We start from the raw sequence: 15,116 nt of genomic DNA on the forward strand, positions 1-15,116 counted from the left end.
TTGGCTAAAACTATCTCTTATACAAATATGTGTGTGACAACGTCATGACCAGCCCATTCTACAACGTCCAAACATCAGTCCATAAGCTTTAGAGTCAAAGTAAGTTAAATATGGTTGCTTTGTGTTAGGTAAATTATAAAATAAACATTTGGACTTATACTAATTAAATTAAATTAAAAATACTTCTCTTAATTATTAAATTAAATGATAAAGGATTGTGTTTGAATTTAAAATTAGTATCTATATTTTAATTTGATATATAATTTGGTTCTTCTACGTAATATCATTAATTAGTTAAAATAGTTGATACTTTTAATTATTCCAATTAAAATATCAAGGTTGAATTTAAAAAAAAAAAACATTACAACTCTATGTAGAAATAAAGTTTGTGTTAGAAATGTGTTTTTAAAAGAGATTATTAAGAATATTAATTATTTAGACCAACTAATGTTATTATAAAAATAGAGAATCGATTTATATATCGTTAAAATATAAAGACTAAACCCAAATGTTATCAGAAAATTGAAACTACAATTTTATGATTATCTTATATACATACCATTAATTAATCTAGATAATTAGCACCCTTAATACTTTCAATACATAATGTGGTTTTTTATTAAAATAAACTATTCCAACCCATAATGTAAAAATAAAAAATTGCTAGAATAGTATTTTGTTTCTTGAAGTAATTAACAATATATACTAATTGAATTAACTAATATAAGATTAAATTATATTAAAATTTGAATATTAAATATTAAGCATGAGATATATATAATCCAAAAATAACCAGATTTATATAATGAAAAAGAATGAATGAGCTGTCAAGGTGAATGGCTTGTATTACTTAATTCTTTTTTAAAATAAAGGTTTTACTCAACTCCACACTATAATACTATGGCTGCAATGATAATTTAATTTTATGTTTACTATAAAATATAATTTAATTAGTTTCATAAGTTTAGGTCTAAAATTACTTATAATTTACATTCTCATCTTCTAACAATACTCCAAATTCACTTTATAATAATTACGTAATATTCTACTCTTATTTATCTCACTTTCACCTGGAGGGCTCACCGTTAAATTTTCTGTCTTCATTTCTTTTTATAAATTTGTAATAACAAAAGACAACTTTATCCCATTGAGGACTGCTACAATAAAAAAATATTCTTGTACTAAAACATTTGGCATAATTTTTTTTTATTTTTTTCAAAACTAAACATAATTTTACGAGGGAAAACATGATTTTTTTATTTATTTATTTTTTAGGTTGAATCATGCAACAAAGCAAAAGCTTAGGGTGAGGGCAATATAGGTGTTTTTTGATTGGAGAAATATTTGTTCTACTTATTAAAGAAAAACAATGGGTGGCCAAGGTGGTTTACTGCTAACTTCTAGCCCCCTTAATTTATAACTAATTTATCCAAAATAATAAAGAAAAAAAAGAAAAGAAAGAGAGGATTGTTGTAGAAAGATTTAGGCTATCAAAACCAATGTCTTTTTCCGGGTAAAAGAATAGCTACAGAGGAGGGGGGAGTTGAGCAAAGCCAAACAGAATAATAAAGCGAGAAACTGAGACTCATACTCATGGTTGTATGAATTAAGGAATGCTTGTAACAGAAAATGCAATACAAACAGAAAAAATTAAATTGATGGTTGGATACAGGGACACCCTTCACCTTCAACACTCTAATATGTATTAACAGTGTACGTATGTAAAAGGTTGGGTTTAGAAACTTTTTCCCCCCTTTCTCTCTCTTTCTCATTTATATTATCACCTTTCTTTCTTCCTTCCTTTTTTCCTCTCTCAACGATGTTACAAGTTGGTACAGGTAAGAGTATGATATACATATTACATATACTTGTTATTGAAGGCTTTCAATTTTATTATTTATTTATTAATTCCGCATTCTCAATAGCAACGGTTTGCTGTTTAGGGCTATCATTATTGAGGAATCTGAAGAGTTTTGGTTGTGAAAAAGTGACAGTTATTATAGCATTAGAAAAACAACGGATAGAAGAAGAAGAAACAAAAAAAGAGGATGCATAAGTGCTGCACGAGTTTTGAGGAAGCTTTGGCATTTGATTGATTTGATCATCTAAACCTATTTTTTATTTCCTTTCGCCATTTTGTTATATTTGGCCTCTGTGGTGGTTGATTTTGTATTGGTCTTCCATTTATCCTTTTTCGTCAATCTTTATCTCCCTGGTTTACTTGGCCTATGTCTCAACAAAGAGAATTTCAAATGGTGGGTGGGAACAATCCAGCGCAGTTCAATGACACAACTTTTACGAAAATCTTTATTGGTGGATTGGCGTGGGAAACTCAAAGAGATACCATAAGGCGTTATGTTGAGCAATTTGGAGAGATTCTTGAGGCTGTTGTGATCACAGATAAGACTAATGGGAGATCCAAGGGTTATGGATTTGTAAGTTATTAATCCCTTTTATAAAAAAAAAAAAAAATGCCTTGTTTGTTTCTTTTGTTATCGATGCTATGACAATATCAAATGAATCCTTTTTTTACATATTGGTTTGTAGGTTACGTTTAAGGATCCAGAGGCAGCTATGAGAGCATGCCAAACCCTGCACCTATCATTGATGGAAAGCGGGCAAACTGCAATCTTGCTTCCTTGGGTGCTCAAAAGACTCCTCCAATGATTTCTCAACAAGGTTTTCTTCTTTCTTTCTTCCCTTCCCATTGTTTATTACCATTAATTTTTTTTTTCTATATTGGAAATGCATTTGCATCTTGGTTTTGATCTAATGAAATGAAATGTAGGGGCGAGACGGTTTAGACCAGCACCTGGTCCTGGATTGACGGCACCGCCTAGCTATCATGGTTCCTCATCAGCTTATATCCAACAACCTACCTGTCAATATTCAATTCCTTACTCAGCTTATGGGTGAGAGCAAAACTGAAATACTATGACATTTTATTTTGGCCTACAATATTTTAGCACTTTGGGTTGTTTTATTTATTATGTTTCATCACCATCATTCTATATATGTTTACTTACAGGTACAACGGATTTTCACAAGAAGGCATTTATCCTTTGGTTAGTATCTACAAAATATAGTACCTCAGTTCCTTTGGAATTGCCTTAGCTGAATTTAATGTTGTTTTGCAGAACTATTATAGTCTCTATGGAGGTCAACAGATTTCACCTTACTACACTTCTGGGGCATCAATAACACCAGGGATGTTTCATAATTTTTTCCCACTTTATGCACAAAATAATCAAGCTCATGGTTTTGGAGTTCAATATCCGCAAATCGTACAATACCCGTATTTGCCTCAACAATATAGCTCAATGATAATAAACCTGTCACTTCCATCTTCAATGCCAATGGCAGCAACTACCACAGGTGATTGTTTTATAAAATGTTCAAATACATTCATATAGTATAGAACTAGTTAATCTCGTGTTGTCTAAGTGCCTATTGCTAAGGTAAGTTGAATGCAAAATGCAATGAGTGTTGATACAGAAACTGTAGCGACGGCGGCAACGACATCAACACCGCCATCAACAACAACAACGCCACCTACAGCAATAGGGGTAGTGGGAATGTGATCAAGCCATTCACAAGCTATTGAAAACAAACAAACGTCCACAGCAACAATGAATATACCACCACCACCTACAGCATCAAAGACAACAACAACCAGGGTAATGGGAAAAAGGCTAGGTCCCTCACAAGCTTCCCAAACACCTACTGAAAAGAAACCATCATGTTAATCATAACTGAAGATATTCAAGACCTTTGAGGTATGTGGTGTCTTTTATAAGATAATTAATCAAGATCTTTTGAAAGGGACTTAAGCAAAAAGGAAACATTTAGCATAACAAGAGGCATAACTGAAGAAATTCCAGAAAGGGATTTGTTTAGTCAAGGAACATGCATCTAAACCTCACTATTCATCACTTTTAGACATCAAAATTCATCATAAATGTTTCGTCTGGGAGAATAGGGAGTCTTCTGATTACTTTGTTTGCCTTTAACAGAAGAAATCATATTCATCCTTGAATTTTTGCATATGATGGAAACTAAATGTTGGCCTTGGATTAACCTTAAGACACTAATTAATAGAATGATTTTGTCTCGGTTGCAAAGAGCATCCAATGGCTGTATCTTTGAACCCCAATTTAATTTATGGGTCAAAGAATGTAACATGTAACTTTTCTTTTCTTTTTGCATTATTTATATACTTTTCAGAGATAGGATAATACTATGGTATTTAACAAATAATCAGTTATTTTGTATTTCATCACTTTTTTTGTGAATTACTATAACAGGGTAAAGCCTGAATAAAGCTTAAATAATAGTGGCGGAGCCACTAAGAGACCTAGGGGGCCATGGCCCCCCTAAAATGATAGATTTTCAATTTAAATTCTTTATAATTTATAAAATTTTAAATTTATAATGATAAAATTACACTTTAACCTCAAAATGATAAAAAATTAATTTAACTTTTTTAAAAATTATAAAGATATAGAGCCAAAAAGAATTTTCTAACTCCGCTATTGCCGAACAACTAACATGACTAACACGACTTAAAATCAAGCCACACCTAGAACAATGAACGCCCTTAATCATCAAGTCACCACATGAGTTGATTATATTTCATCTTTTTACTTTTAGTATATTCTCTTTGTTTTATGGATCAAATATGTTGTTTTTCCGTTGGGGTTGACACCATATCGTTGGAATGGAATCCAAGGGATGGGGATCTCTTGTTTAATGGGTCATGTTTTGAGCCGAAGCTTGCATGCCGATTGTATCATTCTATACAAACCATTTCATTGGAAGAGATTATAATATTTGGAACTAATTTATTCACTACAACAAAATTAATTTTTAGCGGCGCTTTTTTAGGCCTTTAGAGGCGCTTTTAAACGCCACTAAAACTATTCGCGGCGTTTTTGTAAGCGCAGCAAAAAACGCAGCTATAGATGGCGCCGCTAAAGGTCAGGACCTTTAGCGGCGCTTTTCCCGCAAACGCCGCTAAAGGTCATAAAAATTTAAAAAAAATTTAAATATTATAAAATATTGTAAAAGTCCTGAAAAATATAAAAAAAATTAAAATTCATTATCAAAATATTGAAAAGAATAATAATCTATGATATAAATACATCCCGCCAAACAAAATACCGCACTTATCATACTACACCAGAAATCTAACAAAATACAAATAGAACAAAATAATGATAGAATGCACACTTTAAGATAAGCAGTTAGCTTAAACAAGTCACTATGCATGAATTCAGCTAATCCTGGACTATGCATCCACCAAAAACTCAAACCTGAGAAAAAAGAAAAAAAAGTTAATGAACGACACATATAACATCAAATTAATAATAAAATATGCAATTAACAAGTCAATATTAACGCCACATATAACATCAAATTGCACAACTTAATATGCTCAATACATTAGCAGAAATAACATCACATTGAACAATTAATTTAACACATTCAAATAGATCAATTTTAAGTTCACTAATGGTTAATTTAGCATGTGAACAGCATATAAATGTTTGCATTTACAGCATGGTTTAATCAACTTCAAGCAGGGAATTAAATGCTGGAAATTTCCAGCATTCAAATCATATATAGACAACATTAATATGACATTTTTGAGCACTTTAAAGACACATTTGGAAAATTTGAAGAACCATTAATCATGTTATTAATCATATATGCAAGAATTAGAATTTGTTTTGACAAAAGTACCATTTAGAATTATACTTTTGAATCATCTTTTGCATCAAGTGAATTATATGCCCATTTACATGCAGAATTTACAGTAATTACATGCAGAATTTACATGCATCAACAACATTAATGATATACCTCATTACATGCAGAATTTACAGTATTTAAGCTCCTTAGAATTATACTTTTGAATCATCTTTTGCATCAAGTGAATTATATGCCCATTTAGAATTTAATGCCAGAAAATGAAACAATGTACCATTTAGAATTATACTTTTGAATCATCTTTTGCACTAAGTGAATTATATGAATAAACACTGCCGTCATCAACAACATTAATGATATACCTCATTACATGCAGAATTTACAGTATTTAAGCTCCTTAGAATTATACTTTTGAATCATCTTTTGCATCAAGTGAATTATATGCCCATTTAGAATTTAATGCCAGAAAATGAAACAATGTACCATTTAGAATTATACTTTTGAATCATCTTTTGCATCAATTGAATTATATGAATTATGATTACCACATCCACAATGTTTGGAATGGAAACGGATTCTAAACATATCAATGTTGGATAGGATTAGATGATACCTTCTCCAGAAAGCAAAGTGCAGATAGACCAGCCGTTTGATTGAAAGAGATGTCCACCGGTATGTCATTCACAGTGCATTTCACTATTTTAACCTGAAATCAAATTCCAAAATAACCGAAATGAGCTCAAGATGATTTTAAGGTATATTTGTTGCTTACGTACATATACTAATATGCAATAAATACCATTTAACTGCACGGGAACAACGACAAAGATGCAGCTGAAAATTTAATATCAGTATAATAGCACAAACAGAAGTTGTTGCCAAGTGCCCAACAGCATATGACTTATGTGGTTTTATTCAATATCAGTTAAGCGCCTAGTCGTTTGCTACCCTAATTTCCGTTATCTACATTACAAGAACGTCTTTTAAATTTTTACACGTGACAGAAAGTTATAAAAGGGTGCTACCTTAATCGATTAGCATTGGGATGCAGTTTCGATGCTATGTCCAATAAAAGCGAAGTTAAGGAAAGAAATAAATCAGATGAAAAACACAATCCTTTAGATGTACTTGATGACAGCTGCGATTATCTAGTTCATACACATGAAACCATATCAAGCTCATAAATGAATATACTACATAAGTTTTAGATCCAAGGCATGGGGTCATCTCTTACGTTAACTTGCTAACCTATGACGAGCAATCCTACATATCTCATTCTTAAATTTCTCATACCTCTAGGCATCTTTCAAACTTGGCAGCAACTAAACAGCCATGGGACAGAAAAGAAAAATGATAACTGCCAAATTCAAGAAAGATGCAAAGTAACAAAGTGGAAATTAACTATATCTTTAATTGAATTACAAGGTATCACAAAAAAAAAAAAAGAATAGAATCAATCAGAAAGAGTTATACCTGTGCCGAATATATTGAACATCCTGTACTAGAACCTCAGAGTTCTGCTGGTTATCTTGTAAGATACTGCAGATATATCTTGCAAAATTTTCCTCCATATTTTGATGACTAAGAGCAGTCAAATCAATATCTCCATCAGGAAGGAAGGTTTTCAACGGAACTGAGCCAAATGGGAACATCTGAAAAGTGTGTGGGACGGTAAAAGAACTGCAATGGAATGAAAAATGTAAAGGTATATAATTACTGAAACGAACTGACCTTGACCACTCCAATGATTATTTTCTTTTGAACCTATAGAAGTTACTATGGCTCATACCTTGAATCTTATCAATACCACTTGAGCTCGACCAAGTGACGGGAGTCAACTGCTTTAACACCCATAAGTTATAGTGGTTATGCATTTCCTTTACCTTTTGCCACGTCTTTATTAGATTTTTATAGGAATATGCACCTTTCTTCACTTAGATTTGCACTTTTCTATTTACACCTCAAGCCATACAAGGTCATGGTGCCTTTGGAGCAACTTATACATTTATCAGGGCTGATAAAAAGCTTGCACATATGTGTATGCCTTTAATCCAAATGTGCTTCGCAAATGATACTAAAAGGATTGGCTATTAGGTTCTAGAACTGATGCCAAATTGTGTTAAAAGTTAAAGAAACAAATAGCTATATGACTATGCCCAACCAAAAAACAATCTTGAGACGACACTACAATTTTTTAAAACATTGATGCCTGTGTATATACAAGAGTTCTTAGAAGATGGTCCAATGATTGTCTTGAGCTAACAAGGCATATTTTTCTGGTACAACATGTAAAAAGATAAATAAACAAAAATTTCAAAGGAATGATAAAATAATAAAATTTTTAGTTAACTTCAATTTCGAATTTAATTTATGGATTAACTCTACCTCTTAATAAGGAAAAATTTTCTGAGATTGTGTTAGCAATAATTATATTACTACTGCAGTCAGCAAGTCAGATATTTTTAAAAATATAACAGTTTAATGATTTTCTTCCTTTTTCCTGGAAAATTCAGGAACAAGAAGCATTAAAAGAAAATAAATATTAATTAGTTGTTGTTGCAGCTTTCTTAGATACAAAAGAGGGTTTAATTGAAAAATTTTCTTTTTTTTTGGAAATATTTATGAAAAATATTTTAGAATTTTATCAAATAATATTTAAAAATCATAAAACAAACTAAAGTTAATCAAAATAATACCTAAAATTAATATAAACTATATGATTAAAACAAGAATGTTACAATCATGATAATATAACCAATTTATTGTAAATTACTTTGATATCAAAGTAATTTACTCAAATAGTGATTATGGTAGACTTGGATGATCGCAAAAGCACTTTTAGATATTTATTCCATATTGGCTTTGCAACATTTTCAAGGTCATCAAAGGAAAAACAAACAATAGCACTCTCAACATTTGAAGTAGAATATATAGGTGCTTGTCAAACAATTTGGTTAAAGAATATTTTGAATGAATTATCTCTTACACAAAAAGATTCAATTACAATTTATGTTGACAACAAATCTACATTATCTCTTACAAAGAATCTAGTGTTTTACAGCTGAAACAAGCATATTAATATAAAATAACATTTTATTTGGGAAAAGGTGAAGAATAAAAACGTTCAGCTAGTCAATTGCAAGACGAAAGATTAATTAACAGATATTTTTACAAATTCACTGAAGACAAACATATTCCACAAACTTAAAAGAAAAACATATAATGAAAAAGCTGGATTTGAGGGGAAGTGTTAAAAGTCAAATCCACTTCAAGGTATAAGTTGATGAGTTGGCTTGCTAGGTGGAAAGTTATAAATGGTTTTAAATTGACAATGCATGGATAGAAACAATGTGGCAAGAACCTAAGCAAGGTGGTAGCCTGCTGAAAGTATGGCAGCAACAAGAACGGAAAAAGATACTTACCTTTTTCTGCATATACTCTATTTCAGCAAACAACAGCTCATTCTGGTAGAGTTTAGAGGGGAATAAATTAAAAGAGAAGGAAAATTTGTCAGTAGCAATAATAATAATTATTAATCATCTTAAAGGGACTCTTTTTAATTACATAAATTATTATGAGATACCTTTTTGGAACGGATTCTACTAATTCCTTTTTCTAAACGACTCTCCAAGCTCTTAAATTCTTTCATAGGCAATCCCCCTACGGACTCCCCCAGCATGTGCCTGCAAACATATATATATGCATATAGCTCTGTCAAACAACAAGGGTTTTGAAATAAAATTATATATGATGAAAATGAATTAAAGCCATGAGGAAGTAACCTGTTTGTATTCTGCAAATTCCGGATTTGATTTCGGAGTTTCTCAGCTTCTTGCTGATAGAACTGAGATTTACATCCGCATGGCAGTACCAAAGAAATTTTATTAAGTAAACCAAGGAGTTAACAAAACCAGGTAGTAAAAAGCTAGTCAAGCAAAGAACTATTTATATTAAAGGTTCACAGCTTCTCTAGAGAAATGTTAAAATTAAGGACTTATTTGAATGCAAATTGAAATTAAAGGGACTCGCTAAAAGAAAACAATGAAGATTAAGTGAGTTAATACCTGAGCATTAACTTCAGCAACTGACCCAGTATTGGAGGAATCAGAAGCCTTTTTGTACCTCTCAATTGTTGCTTTAACACTGCAAAAACATTGTGTTAAATATTTGAAAAATGTATATACATATATATATATAACTCATGCAAAAGTACACATATAAATCATTCATGAAATGCTAGCATGCGATCATCCAACTCTCTGCCTTTTAAAGTATCAAGTAAATTACTTTGATATCCATGCTCACAAGCAGAGTATATAAATGCTCAGTGCTCCTGCATATGAAAACCCAGCAAAATTTACTCATAACATGGTTTCACAGCCATTGGTATCTCTATTCCTGCTAAACATTAAATGGGTACAACACATACCTAGCAAGAAACAAAACATAGATAAAAAAAAGCTTGACGAGAAACATTAAGCATTGAAACCAAAAGATGTTCTTACAAGGGCATTTGACAGAGCAATCTTTTATGAAGGCACCGATTTCAGAGGCTAGTTTATTATGCTTCAATGTGGAAAACTTTGGAATTGAATTTCCCTAGGTGTAACGTTCACATAAAAGTCTTCACTCCTAAAAAGGCATTTGACAAAGCAAACAATTTCTAGAATTTGTCCAGTTATACAAGGAACACCAACACACAGAAATGAGACCATTTTACAACCCAGGGCTAAAAATTTGAAGGAAAATTAAGTTTACCTCGATCCCATAGTAACCTTTGATTAGCCTCTGAAAGTAAGCAATAATATTTTGTCGATTTTGTTCAGAAACCAAAGAAGGTTGAATGATACAAAGTATCTCCTGCGTTCTTTGCTCAGACAACAGCCACCGCCGCGGGATTTCATGGCACTACCACCCCTATCACCACCTCTTCCACCACCTCCTCTTCCTCTCTCTCTTCCACCATCACCTCTGCCCCTAAACCCACCACCACCACGGCCTGAAACATGATTAAACCATTAGGAATGCCATAACGAGAGTGTGTAACTAAAAATGATAGGAAACGTAAGAAACGTTGGTTACTTATCTCTTGGAGGTCTCATCGCTGCGAGAGTTTGAAGTAATGAAAGTGAAGAATCAGAAACTAAGTGAAAACAGAAAGTGTGAGGCGATAAAAATGTGTTGAGGCAAATGCTAGGGTTTTGGTGAAAAATGTAAATGGAAAACGACCCGTTTAAGTTAAATTTCTAATTAAATTTATAAATACTCAACGTAAATTTACTTAAACCTAATGATATTATTTTAATTTTTTTATAAATATATACATGTTATTTTAATTTGATATTTATTAATTTTTAAATATAAACAAGTTAAATATTTTAATTATTATTATTTTCTATTAGTCATTGAATTATATGTAAATTGTGGATTTAGTCATTTTACTTTAATTTTGTTATTTTTAGTCATTGTAATTTTGAAATTTTGAAACTGTAGTATTAATTAAATGGTAGCTATTAAATTTATTAAGTTTTGCTATTTCTAAAATCTAATGTAACAAACATATTATTCACAAAAAGCCAGTTACGGATTTAATGGTTGTCATTTGTGTCAAAATTAAAATTTCAAAAGTCGAAAAGTATAGGGACCAAGAATGATCTAATTGGATAACATGAACTCAACCTACAACTTTACGCACAATATCAAGACTAATAGCAGAATTTAACCAAACATATATAATTGCTATCATTTGAGTGATCATTACTAAAATTTTAAAAATTGAAAAGTACAAAAGATAAATTTGATCGATTTGAAAAATACAGGGACTAAAACTAATCAAATTAAGTGTAGAGGAATTAATTTGAATTGAATTATTTTTAACATATCAAAATATTTTTAGATTAAATCTTAAACCATTTAATATATATATAAAGTATATCTATTATCTCTTAAATAATTTAAACTATAATCATAAGTTTAATATATTCAAATTAAGATTATCTCTTTTACAATTATATAAGAAATCATTTAATATATAAATTAAAAATACTAATTAATCTAAACCCTAAACCTTTTAACCCCTATCCCATAAACACTAAACTCTAAACCCTTAACCCTTAACCCCAAACCCTTACACCTTAAACTCCAAACCTAACCCCTAAACCCTAAATTATAATCCCTAAACCCATGATTCATCATAAACCTTCAAACACTAGTTAACTCCTAAACCTTAAACCCTAAACCATATATCTTAAACCATAAACCATAAACTATAATGATAATTAATTCGATATTTTAAATTCAATACTATCTCTTTTACGATTAGATAAGAAAATATTTAATATATTGTATAACCATAAATTTTAATAATTATTGTTTTAGGGGTTATAGATTAGTGTTTATGATTTTTTTGGGTTTTAGGGGTTATATGACTTTTAGCGGCGTTTTGCCAAAAGCGCCGCTAATGCTCTGTTTTTCGCGGCGTATCTAAAGCCCTATTTTCCTGTAGTGATTGTTTGTCTGCAACCTTATATTAAAATTGTCCAAATGTATAAAATTTAATCGAGAAAAACAATATTTCTCAATCTTTATATCATACAAAATTGAATATCATTTAGATAGAGCAATTTTAAACTTAAGATGATTATGTTTTGCAACACTTTACATCACAAGTTTTTATGTATATTTAGTTATCATGATCAATTTTATAAATATATCATGGATTGATAAATGACATAAGTGCAATGAACCACAATAATAACAATATGATATAAACACAACACCTTAATATATAAAATAAATAAATGTTTTTTTAAATACATGAAAATTTAACACCAATAATTTACTAAAATGTGAAATGTACCAACAAGTAGTTGGGTGCAATGGTAAAACACATTGTACTCTCAAGGGGAAAATCTAAGTTTAAACTTTGAACGTAATATCATTGAGAGAACAACTACAAATCCTAAACATGTATCGTAAAACGAACATGCATAATATATAAAAAAATATGAAATGTAAGTATAAAAATATAATATGTTATCTCTTTTCTAATTTAAATCAAATGAAATCAAATAAATATAATTATGTTAGTTTATAACGTTGTCCATCCTATTTTTATTACAATACATATATTGAGAGAATCAATGAAATAATTACAAGATTAAGACATTTCATATTTTTCTTTTACTGAATGGTTTGAATAAATTAATGGATTATACAATATTGAAACCAATAAAAGAAACTGGTATTAAATAAAGTAAAGATATAATAAATTTAGTTTTTGATATTTATATTTTTACTTTACTTTAATTTTATTATTATTTTAACTAAATTTAATTATTAATCTTTTAAAAGAGTTAAATTATTTTTTAACAAAATGATAATTAAAACATTAATTGTTAATAATGTTGGCGTGACAATCCATGTGATAGTTTAGTTTACTTCATGTTAATATGATATTATTTGTTTTATATATCAAATCAATAAATAATTTAAAATTTATATAAATTAAAAACTATAAAAAATAACATGAAGTACACATGAAATGTAAGAGGGCTACTAAGTTTAAAATTTTAACATTTTACTTAGTATTTCCATTAAAAAATCAATTTGACTCTTTTGAAATATTGATAGTCAAATTCGACTTTTTAAAAAATTAAAAGCCAAATTTAATTAAAAAAGAAGAAGAATAAAGGTGGAATTAATGAAACATATAAATATTCTAAATTTATCATTATATGCCTAAATTAAAATATGTATAACTTTTAAAATAAAACATAGTTACTTATTACAACTTTTTTAAAATAATCAATTAAAAATATGAAGATAATATTTTTTAACTCCACCAATGATTTAATTATCAATTATTACAAATGGATCGAATAGAAAAAAAGAAAATTAAATGAAAAATGAAGCAAATAAAATTATTAATTTGATATACATATTGTGACTGGGAGGGGCCTCATTTCAAATACTGACCGGTTTGTTAAATGGGCCTAAGAAATCTAGAGAGCCCATTTAGACTCTTTCTTTAAAATCCCATATTAGTAGTCGACGAGAAACCCTAAATCCCTATCAACTCTTGCTTTGAGAAAGGTGTTCGAAGTCTCTGATTTCGCCTCTTAGGTAATTCTCTGCTTTTTTCTTCTGGAAATTGTTTCTTAATGAGGTTTCTTGGAATTTCCTTTTCAGTTATAATCTTGCATTATTGTTAATCTTTATATCCATTGGGTTCCAATGCTTTGTTCATTTGTGTTAATGTTGGTAGTGGAAAAGATGTCTTCAGCCGGCGAAGCTGCTTGCTCTTACGCCGCATTGATTCTCTATGATGATGGCATCCCCATCACTGTATCCTTTATGCATTATTGGATTTGATGGGTTATAATTTGAATGTTTTTCAATTTTTATGATATAATTACGGAATGAACGAGGGAAAAAAAAGGGCTTTCGGTTATGGAAAGAATGATAGATTCTCTATGTGTATGGGAATATTGGTTTGTTTGTTTCTTTAATTATAGCTAATAGGCTGAGAAGATTGCAACTCTAGTCAAAGCTGCAAATGTCTATGTTGAATCTTATTGGCCAAGCTTGTTTGCTAAGCTTTTTGAAAAGTGTAACACTGAGGATCTCATAACCAATGTTGGTGCTGCCGGTGCTGGTGCCCCAGTTGCTGCAGCTGCACCTGTTGCAGCTGGTGCTGGTGGTGGAGCTGCTGCTCCACCTCCTGCCGAGGAGAAGAAGAAGGTGGGACTAAAATTTACAAATAAATGACCCTGATTTCCTTGTGTTTAATATTTTGTTTCACTGTTTGTTCTGATGTGTTATTCTTTGGTAATTTTGCAGGAAGAGCCAGAGGAAGAGAGCGATGATGATATGGGATTCAGTTTATTTGATTAGGAGCTCCTTTCAGTTTATGAATTCGTTGATTACTGGTTCTTTGCAGTAAGCTATGACAGTAGTTACCTATTGAGTTTTTTTGATTTTGGTATATGTACATTTTTAGTGAAGTGGCACTAAGTAGTTTTTCATTTTTGAAATGTATGTTTGAACCTTCTTATATATAAGAGTATTCTAGAGCAAATTTTGACATTTGTCATTGAGTGTTGAATTGATGTGCTTTATTCCATTACCATGCATGCACTGTTTTCAAAGTGTCTTTTAGGTTAGTAGCTCTTTAAGCCATTGACTGAAATTTTAACCAATCTTCAAAAAGACCAGAGATTAGCCTATATTAGAATATTAGTCTTGCTGGTAAAATGAAGCTGCACGAATACTTTGATCATCCTGACAAGAGAAACAAGGCGAAACTTGTTGGAACCTGTTAACTCTGTATCAGCTATCAAATGCTCTGTCACAGCCGTGGACCTTTTATGTTATTTGGAAATTGACTTTAATTGAAAAAGACATTG

The 15,116-nt window shown here is 30.5% G+C and overlaps 3 protein-coding genes across 4 annotated transcripts; 2 read left to right on the forward strand and 1 right to left on the reverse strand.

Moving 5' to 3' along the window:
* Positions 1 to 1,377: 1,377 nt before the first annotated feature.
* On the forward strand, positions 1,378 to 4,295 carry LOC108473162 (uncharacterized). Its single transcript, XM_017774704.2, is given in 8 exon segments — positions 1,378 to 1,838; positions 1,944 to 2,435; positions 2,548 to 2,584; positions 2,587 to 2,679; positions 2,789 to 2,912; positions 3,029 to 3,065; positions 3,138 to 3,375; positions 3,496 to 4,295. Coding segments are annotated over 7 exon segments (822 nt in total). The 5' UTR covers positions 1,378 to 1,838; positions 1,944 to 2,228; the 3' UTR covers positions 3,582 to 4,295.
* Positions 4,296 to 5,077: 782 nt separating this feature from the next.
* LOC108474121 (agamous-like MADS-box protein AGL21) lies at positions 5,078 to 10,938 on the reverse strand. 2 transcript variants are annotated; one of them, XM_053021309.1, is made up of 10 exons: positions 10,792 to 10,938; positions 10,468 to 10,708; positions 9,774 to 9,852; positions 9,492 to 9,553; positions 9,293 to 9,392; positions 9,132 to 9,173; positions 7,183 to 7,361; positions 7,003 to 7,066; positions 6,323 to 6,415; positions 5,078 to 5,312 (listed from the first exon to the last, which is right to left on the reverse strand). In XM_053021309.1, exons 2-10 carry the CDS (start codon positions 10,476 to 10,478, stop codon positions 5,307 to 5,309), a joined length of 636 nt encoding a protein of 211 aa, XP_052877269.1. In that variant the 5' UTR covers positions 10,479 to 10,708; positions 10,792 to 10,938; the 3' UTR covers positions 5,078 to 5,306. The 2 variants fall into 2 exon arrangements, with proteins under 2 accessions (XP_052877269.1, XP_052877268.1); XM_053021308.1 differs by having other exon boundaries at positions 10,468 to 10,938.
* Positions 10,939 to 13,697: 2,759 nt separating this feature from the next.
* Positions 13,698 to 14,796, forward strand: LOC108472548 (60S acidic ribosomal protein P1). The gene is made up of 4 exons (XM_017774091.2): positions 13,698 to 13,833; positions 13,976 to 14,055; positions 14,233 to 14,451; positions 14,551 to 14,796. Exons 2-4 carry the CDS (start codon positions 13,984 to 13,986, stop codon positions 14,602 to 14,604), a joined length of 345 nt encoding a protein of 114 aa, XP_017629580.1. The 5' UTR covers positions 13,698 to 13,833; positions 13,976 to 13,983; the 3' UTR covers positions 14,605 to 14,796.
* The last annotated feature ends 320 nt before the right edge of the window (positions 14,797 to 15,116 follow it).

Source organism: Gossypium arboreum, chromosome 11 (genome assembly GCF_025698485.1).
Source record: "Gossypium arboreum isolate Shixiya-1 chromosome 11, ASM2569848v2, whole genome shotgun sequence".
NCBI classification, from domain to species: Eukaryota; Viridiplantae; Streptophyta; class Magnoliopsida; order Malvales; family Malvaceae; genus Gossypium; species Gossypium arboreum.

Bases quoted from the DNA above. Each gene is read 5' to 3' on its own strand.
- LOC108474121 (XM_053021309.1), bottom strand. The intron at 9,554-9,773 runs GTATTAACTCAC...TGTAAATCTCAG, and splicing joins TTGCTGAAGTTAATGCTCAG to TTCTATCAGCAAGAAGCTGA. The intron at 6,416-7,002 runs GTATGAGAAATT...ATTTGATTTCAG, and splicing joins AGTTTGAAAGATGCCTAGAG to GTTAAAATAGTGAAATGCAC.
- LOC108472548 (XM_017774091.2), top strand. From the start codon at position 13,984: ATGTCTTCAGCCGGCGAAGCTGCTTGCTCTTACGCCGCATTGATTCTC. The intron at 14,056-14,232 runs GTATCCTTTATG...TATAGCTAATAG, and splicing joins ATGATGGCATCCCCATCACT to GCTGAGAAGATTGCAACTCT. The intron at 14,452-14,550 runs GTGGGACTAAAA...GTAATTTTGCAG, and splicing joins CTGCCGAGGAGAAGAAGAAG to GAAGAGCCAGAGGAAGAGAG.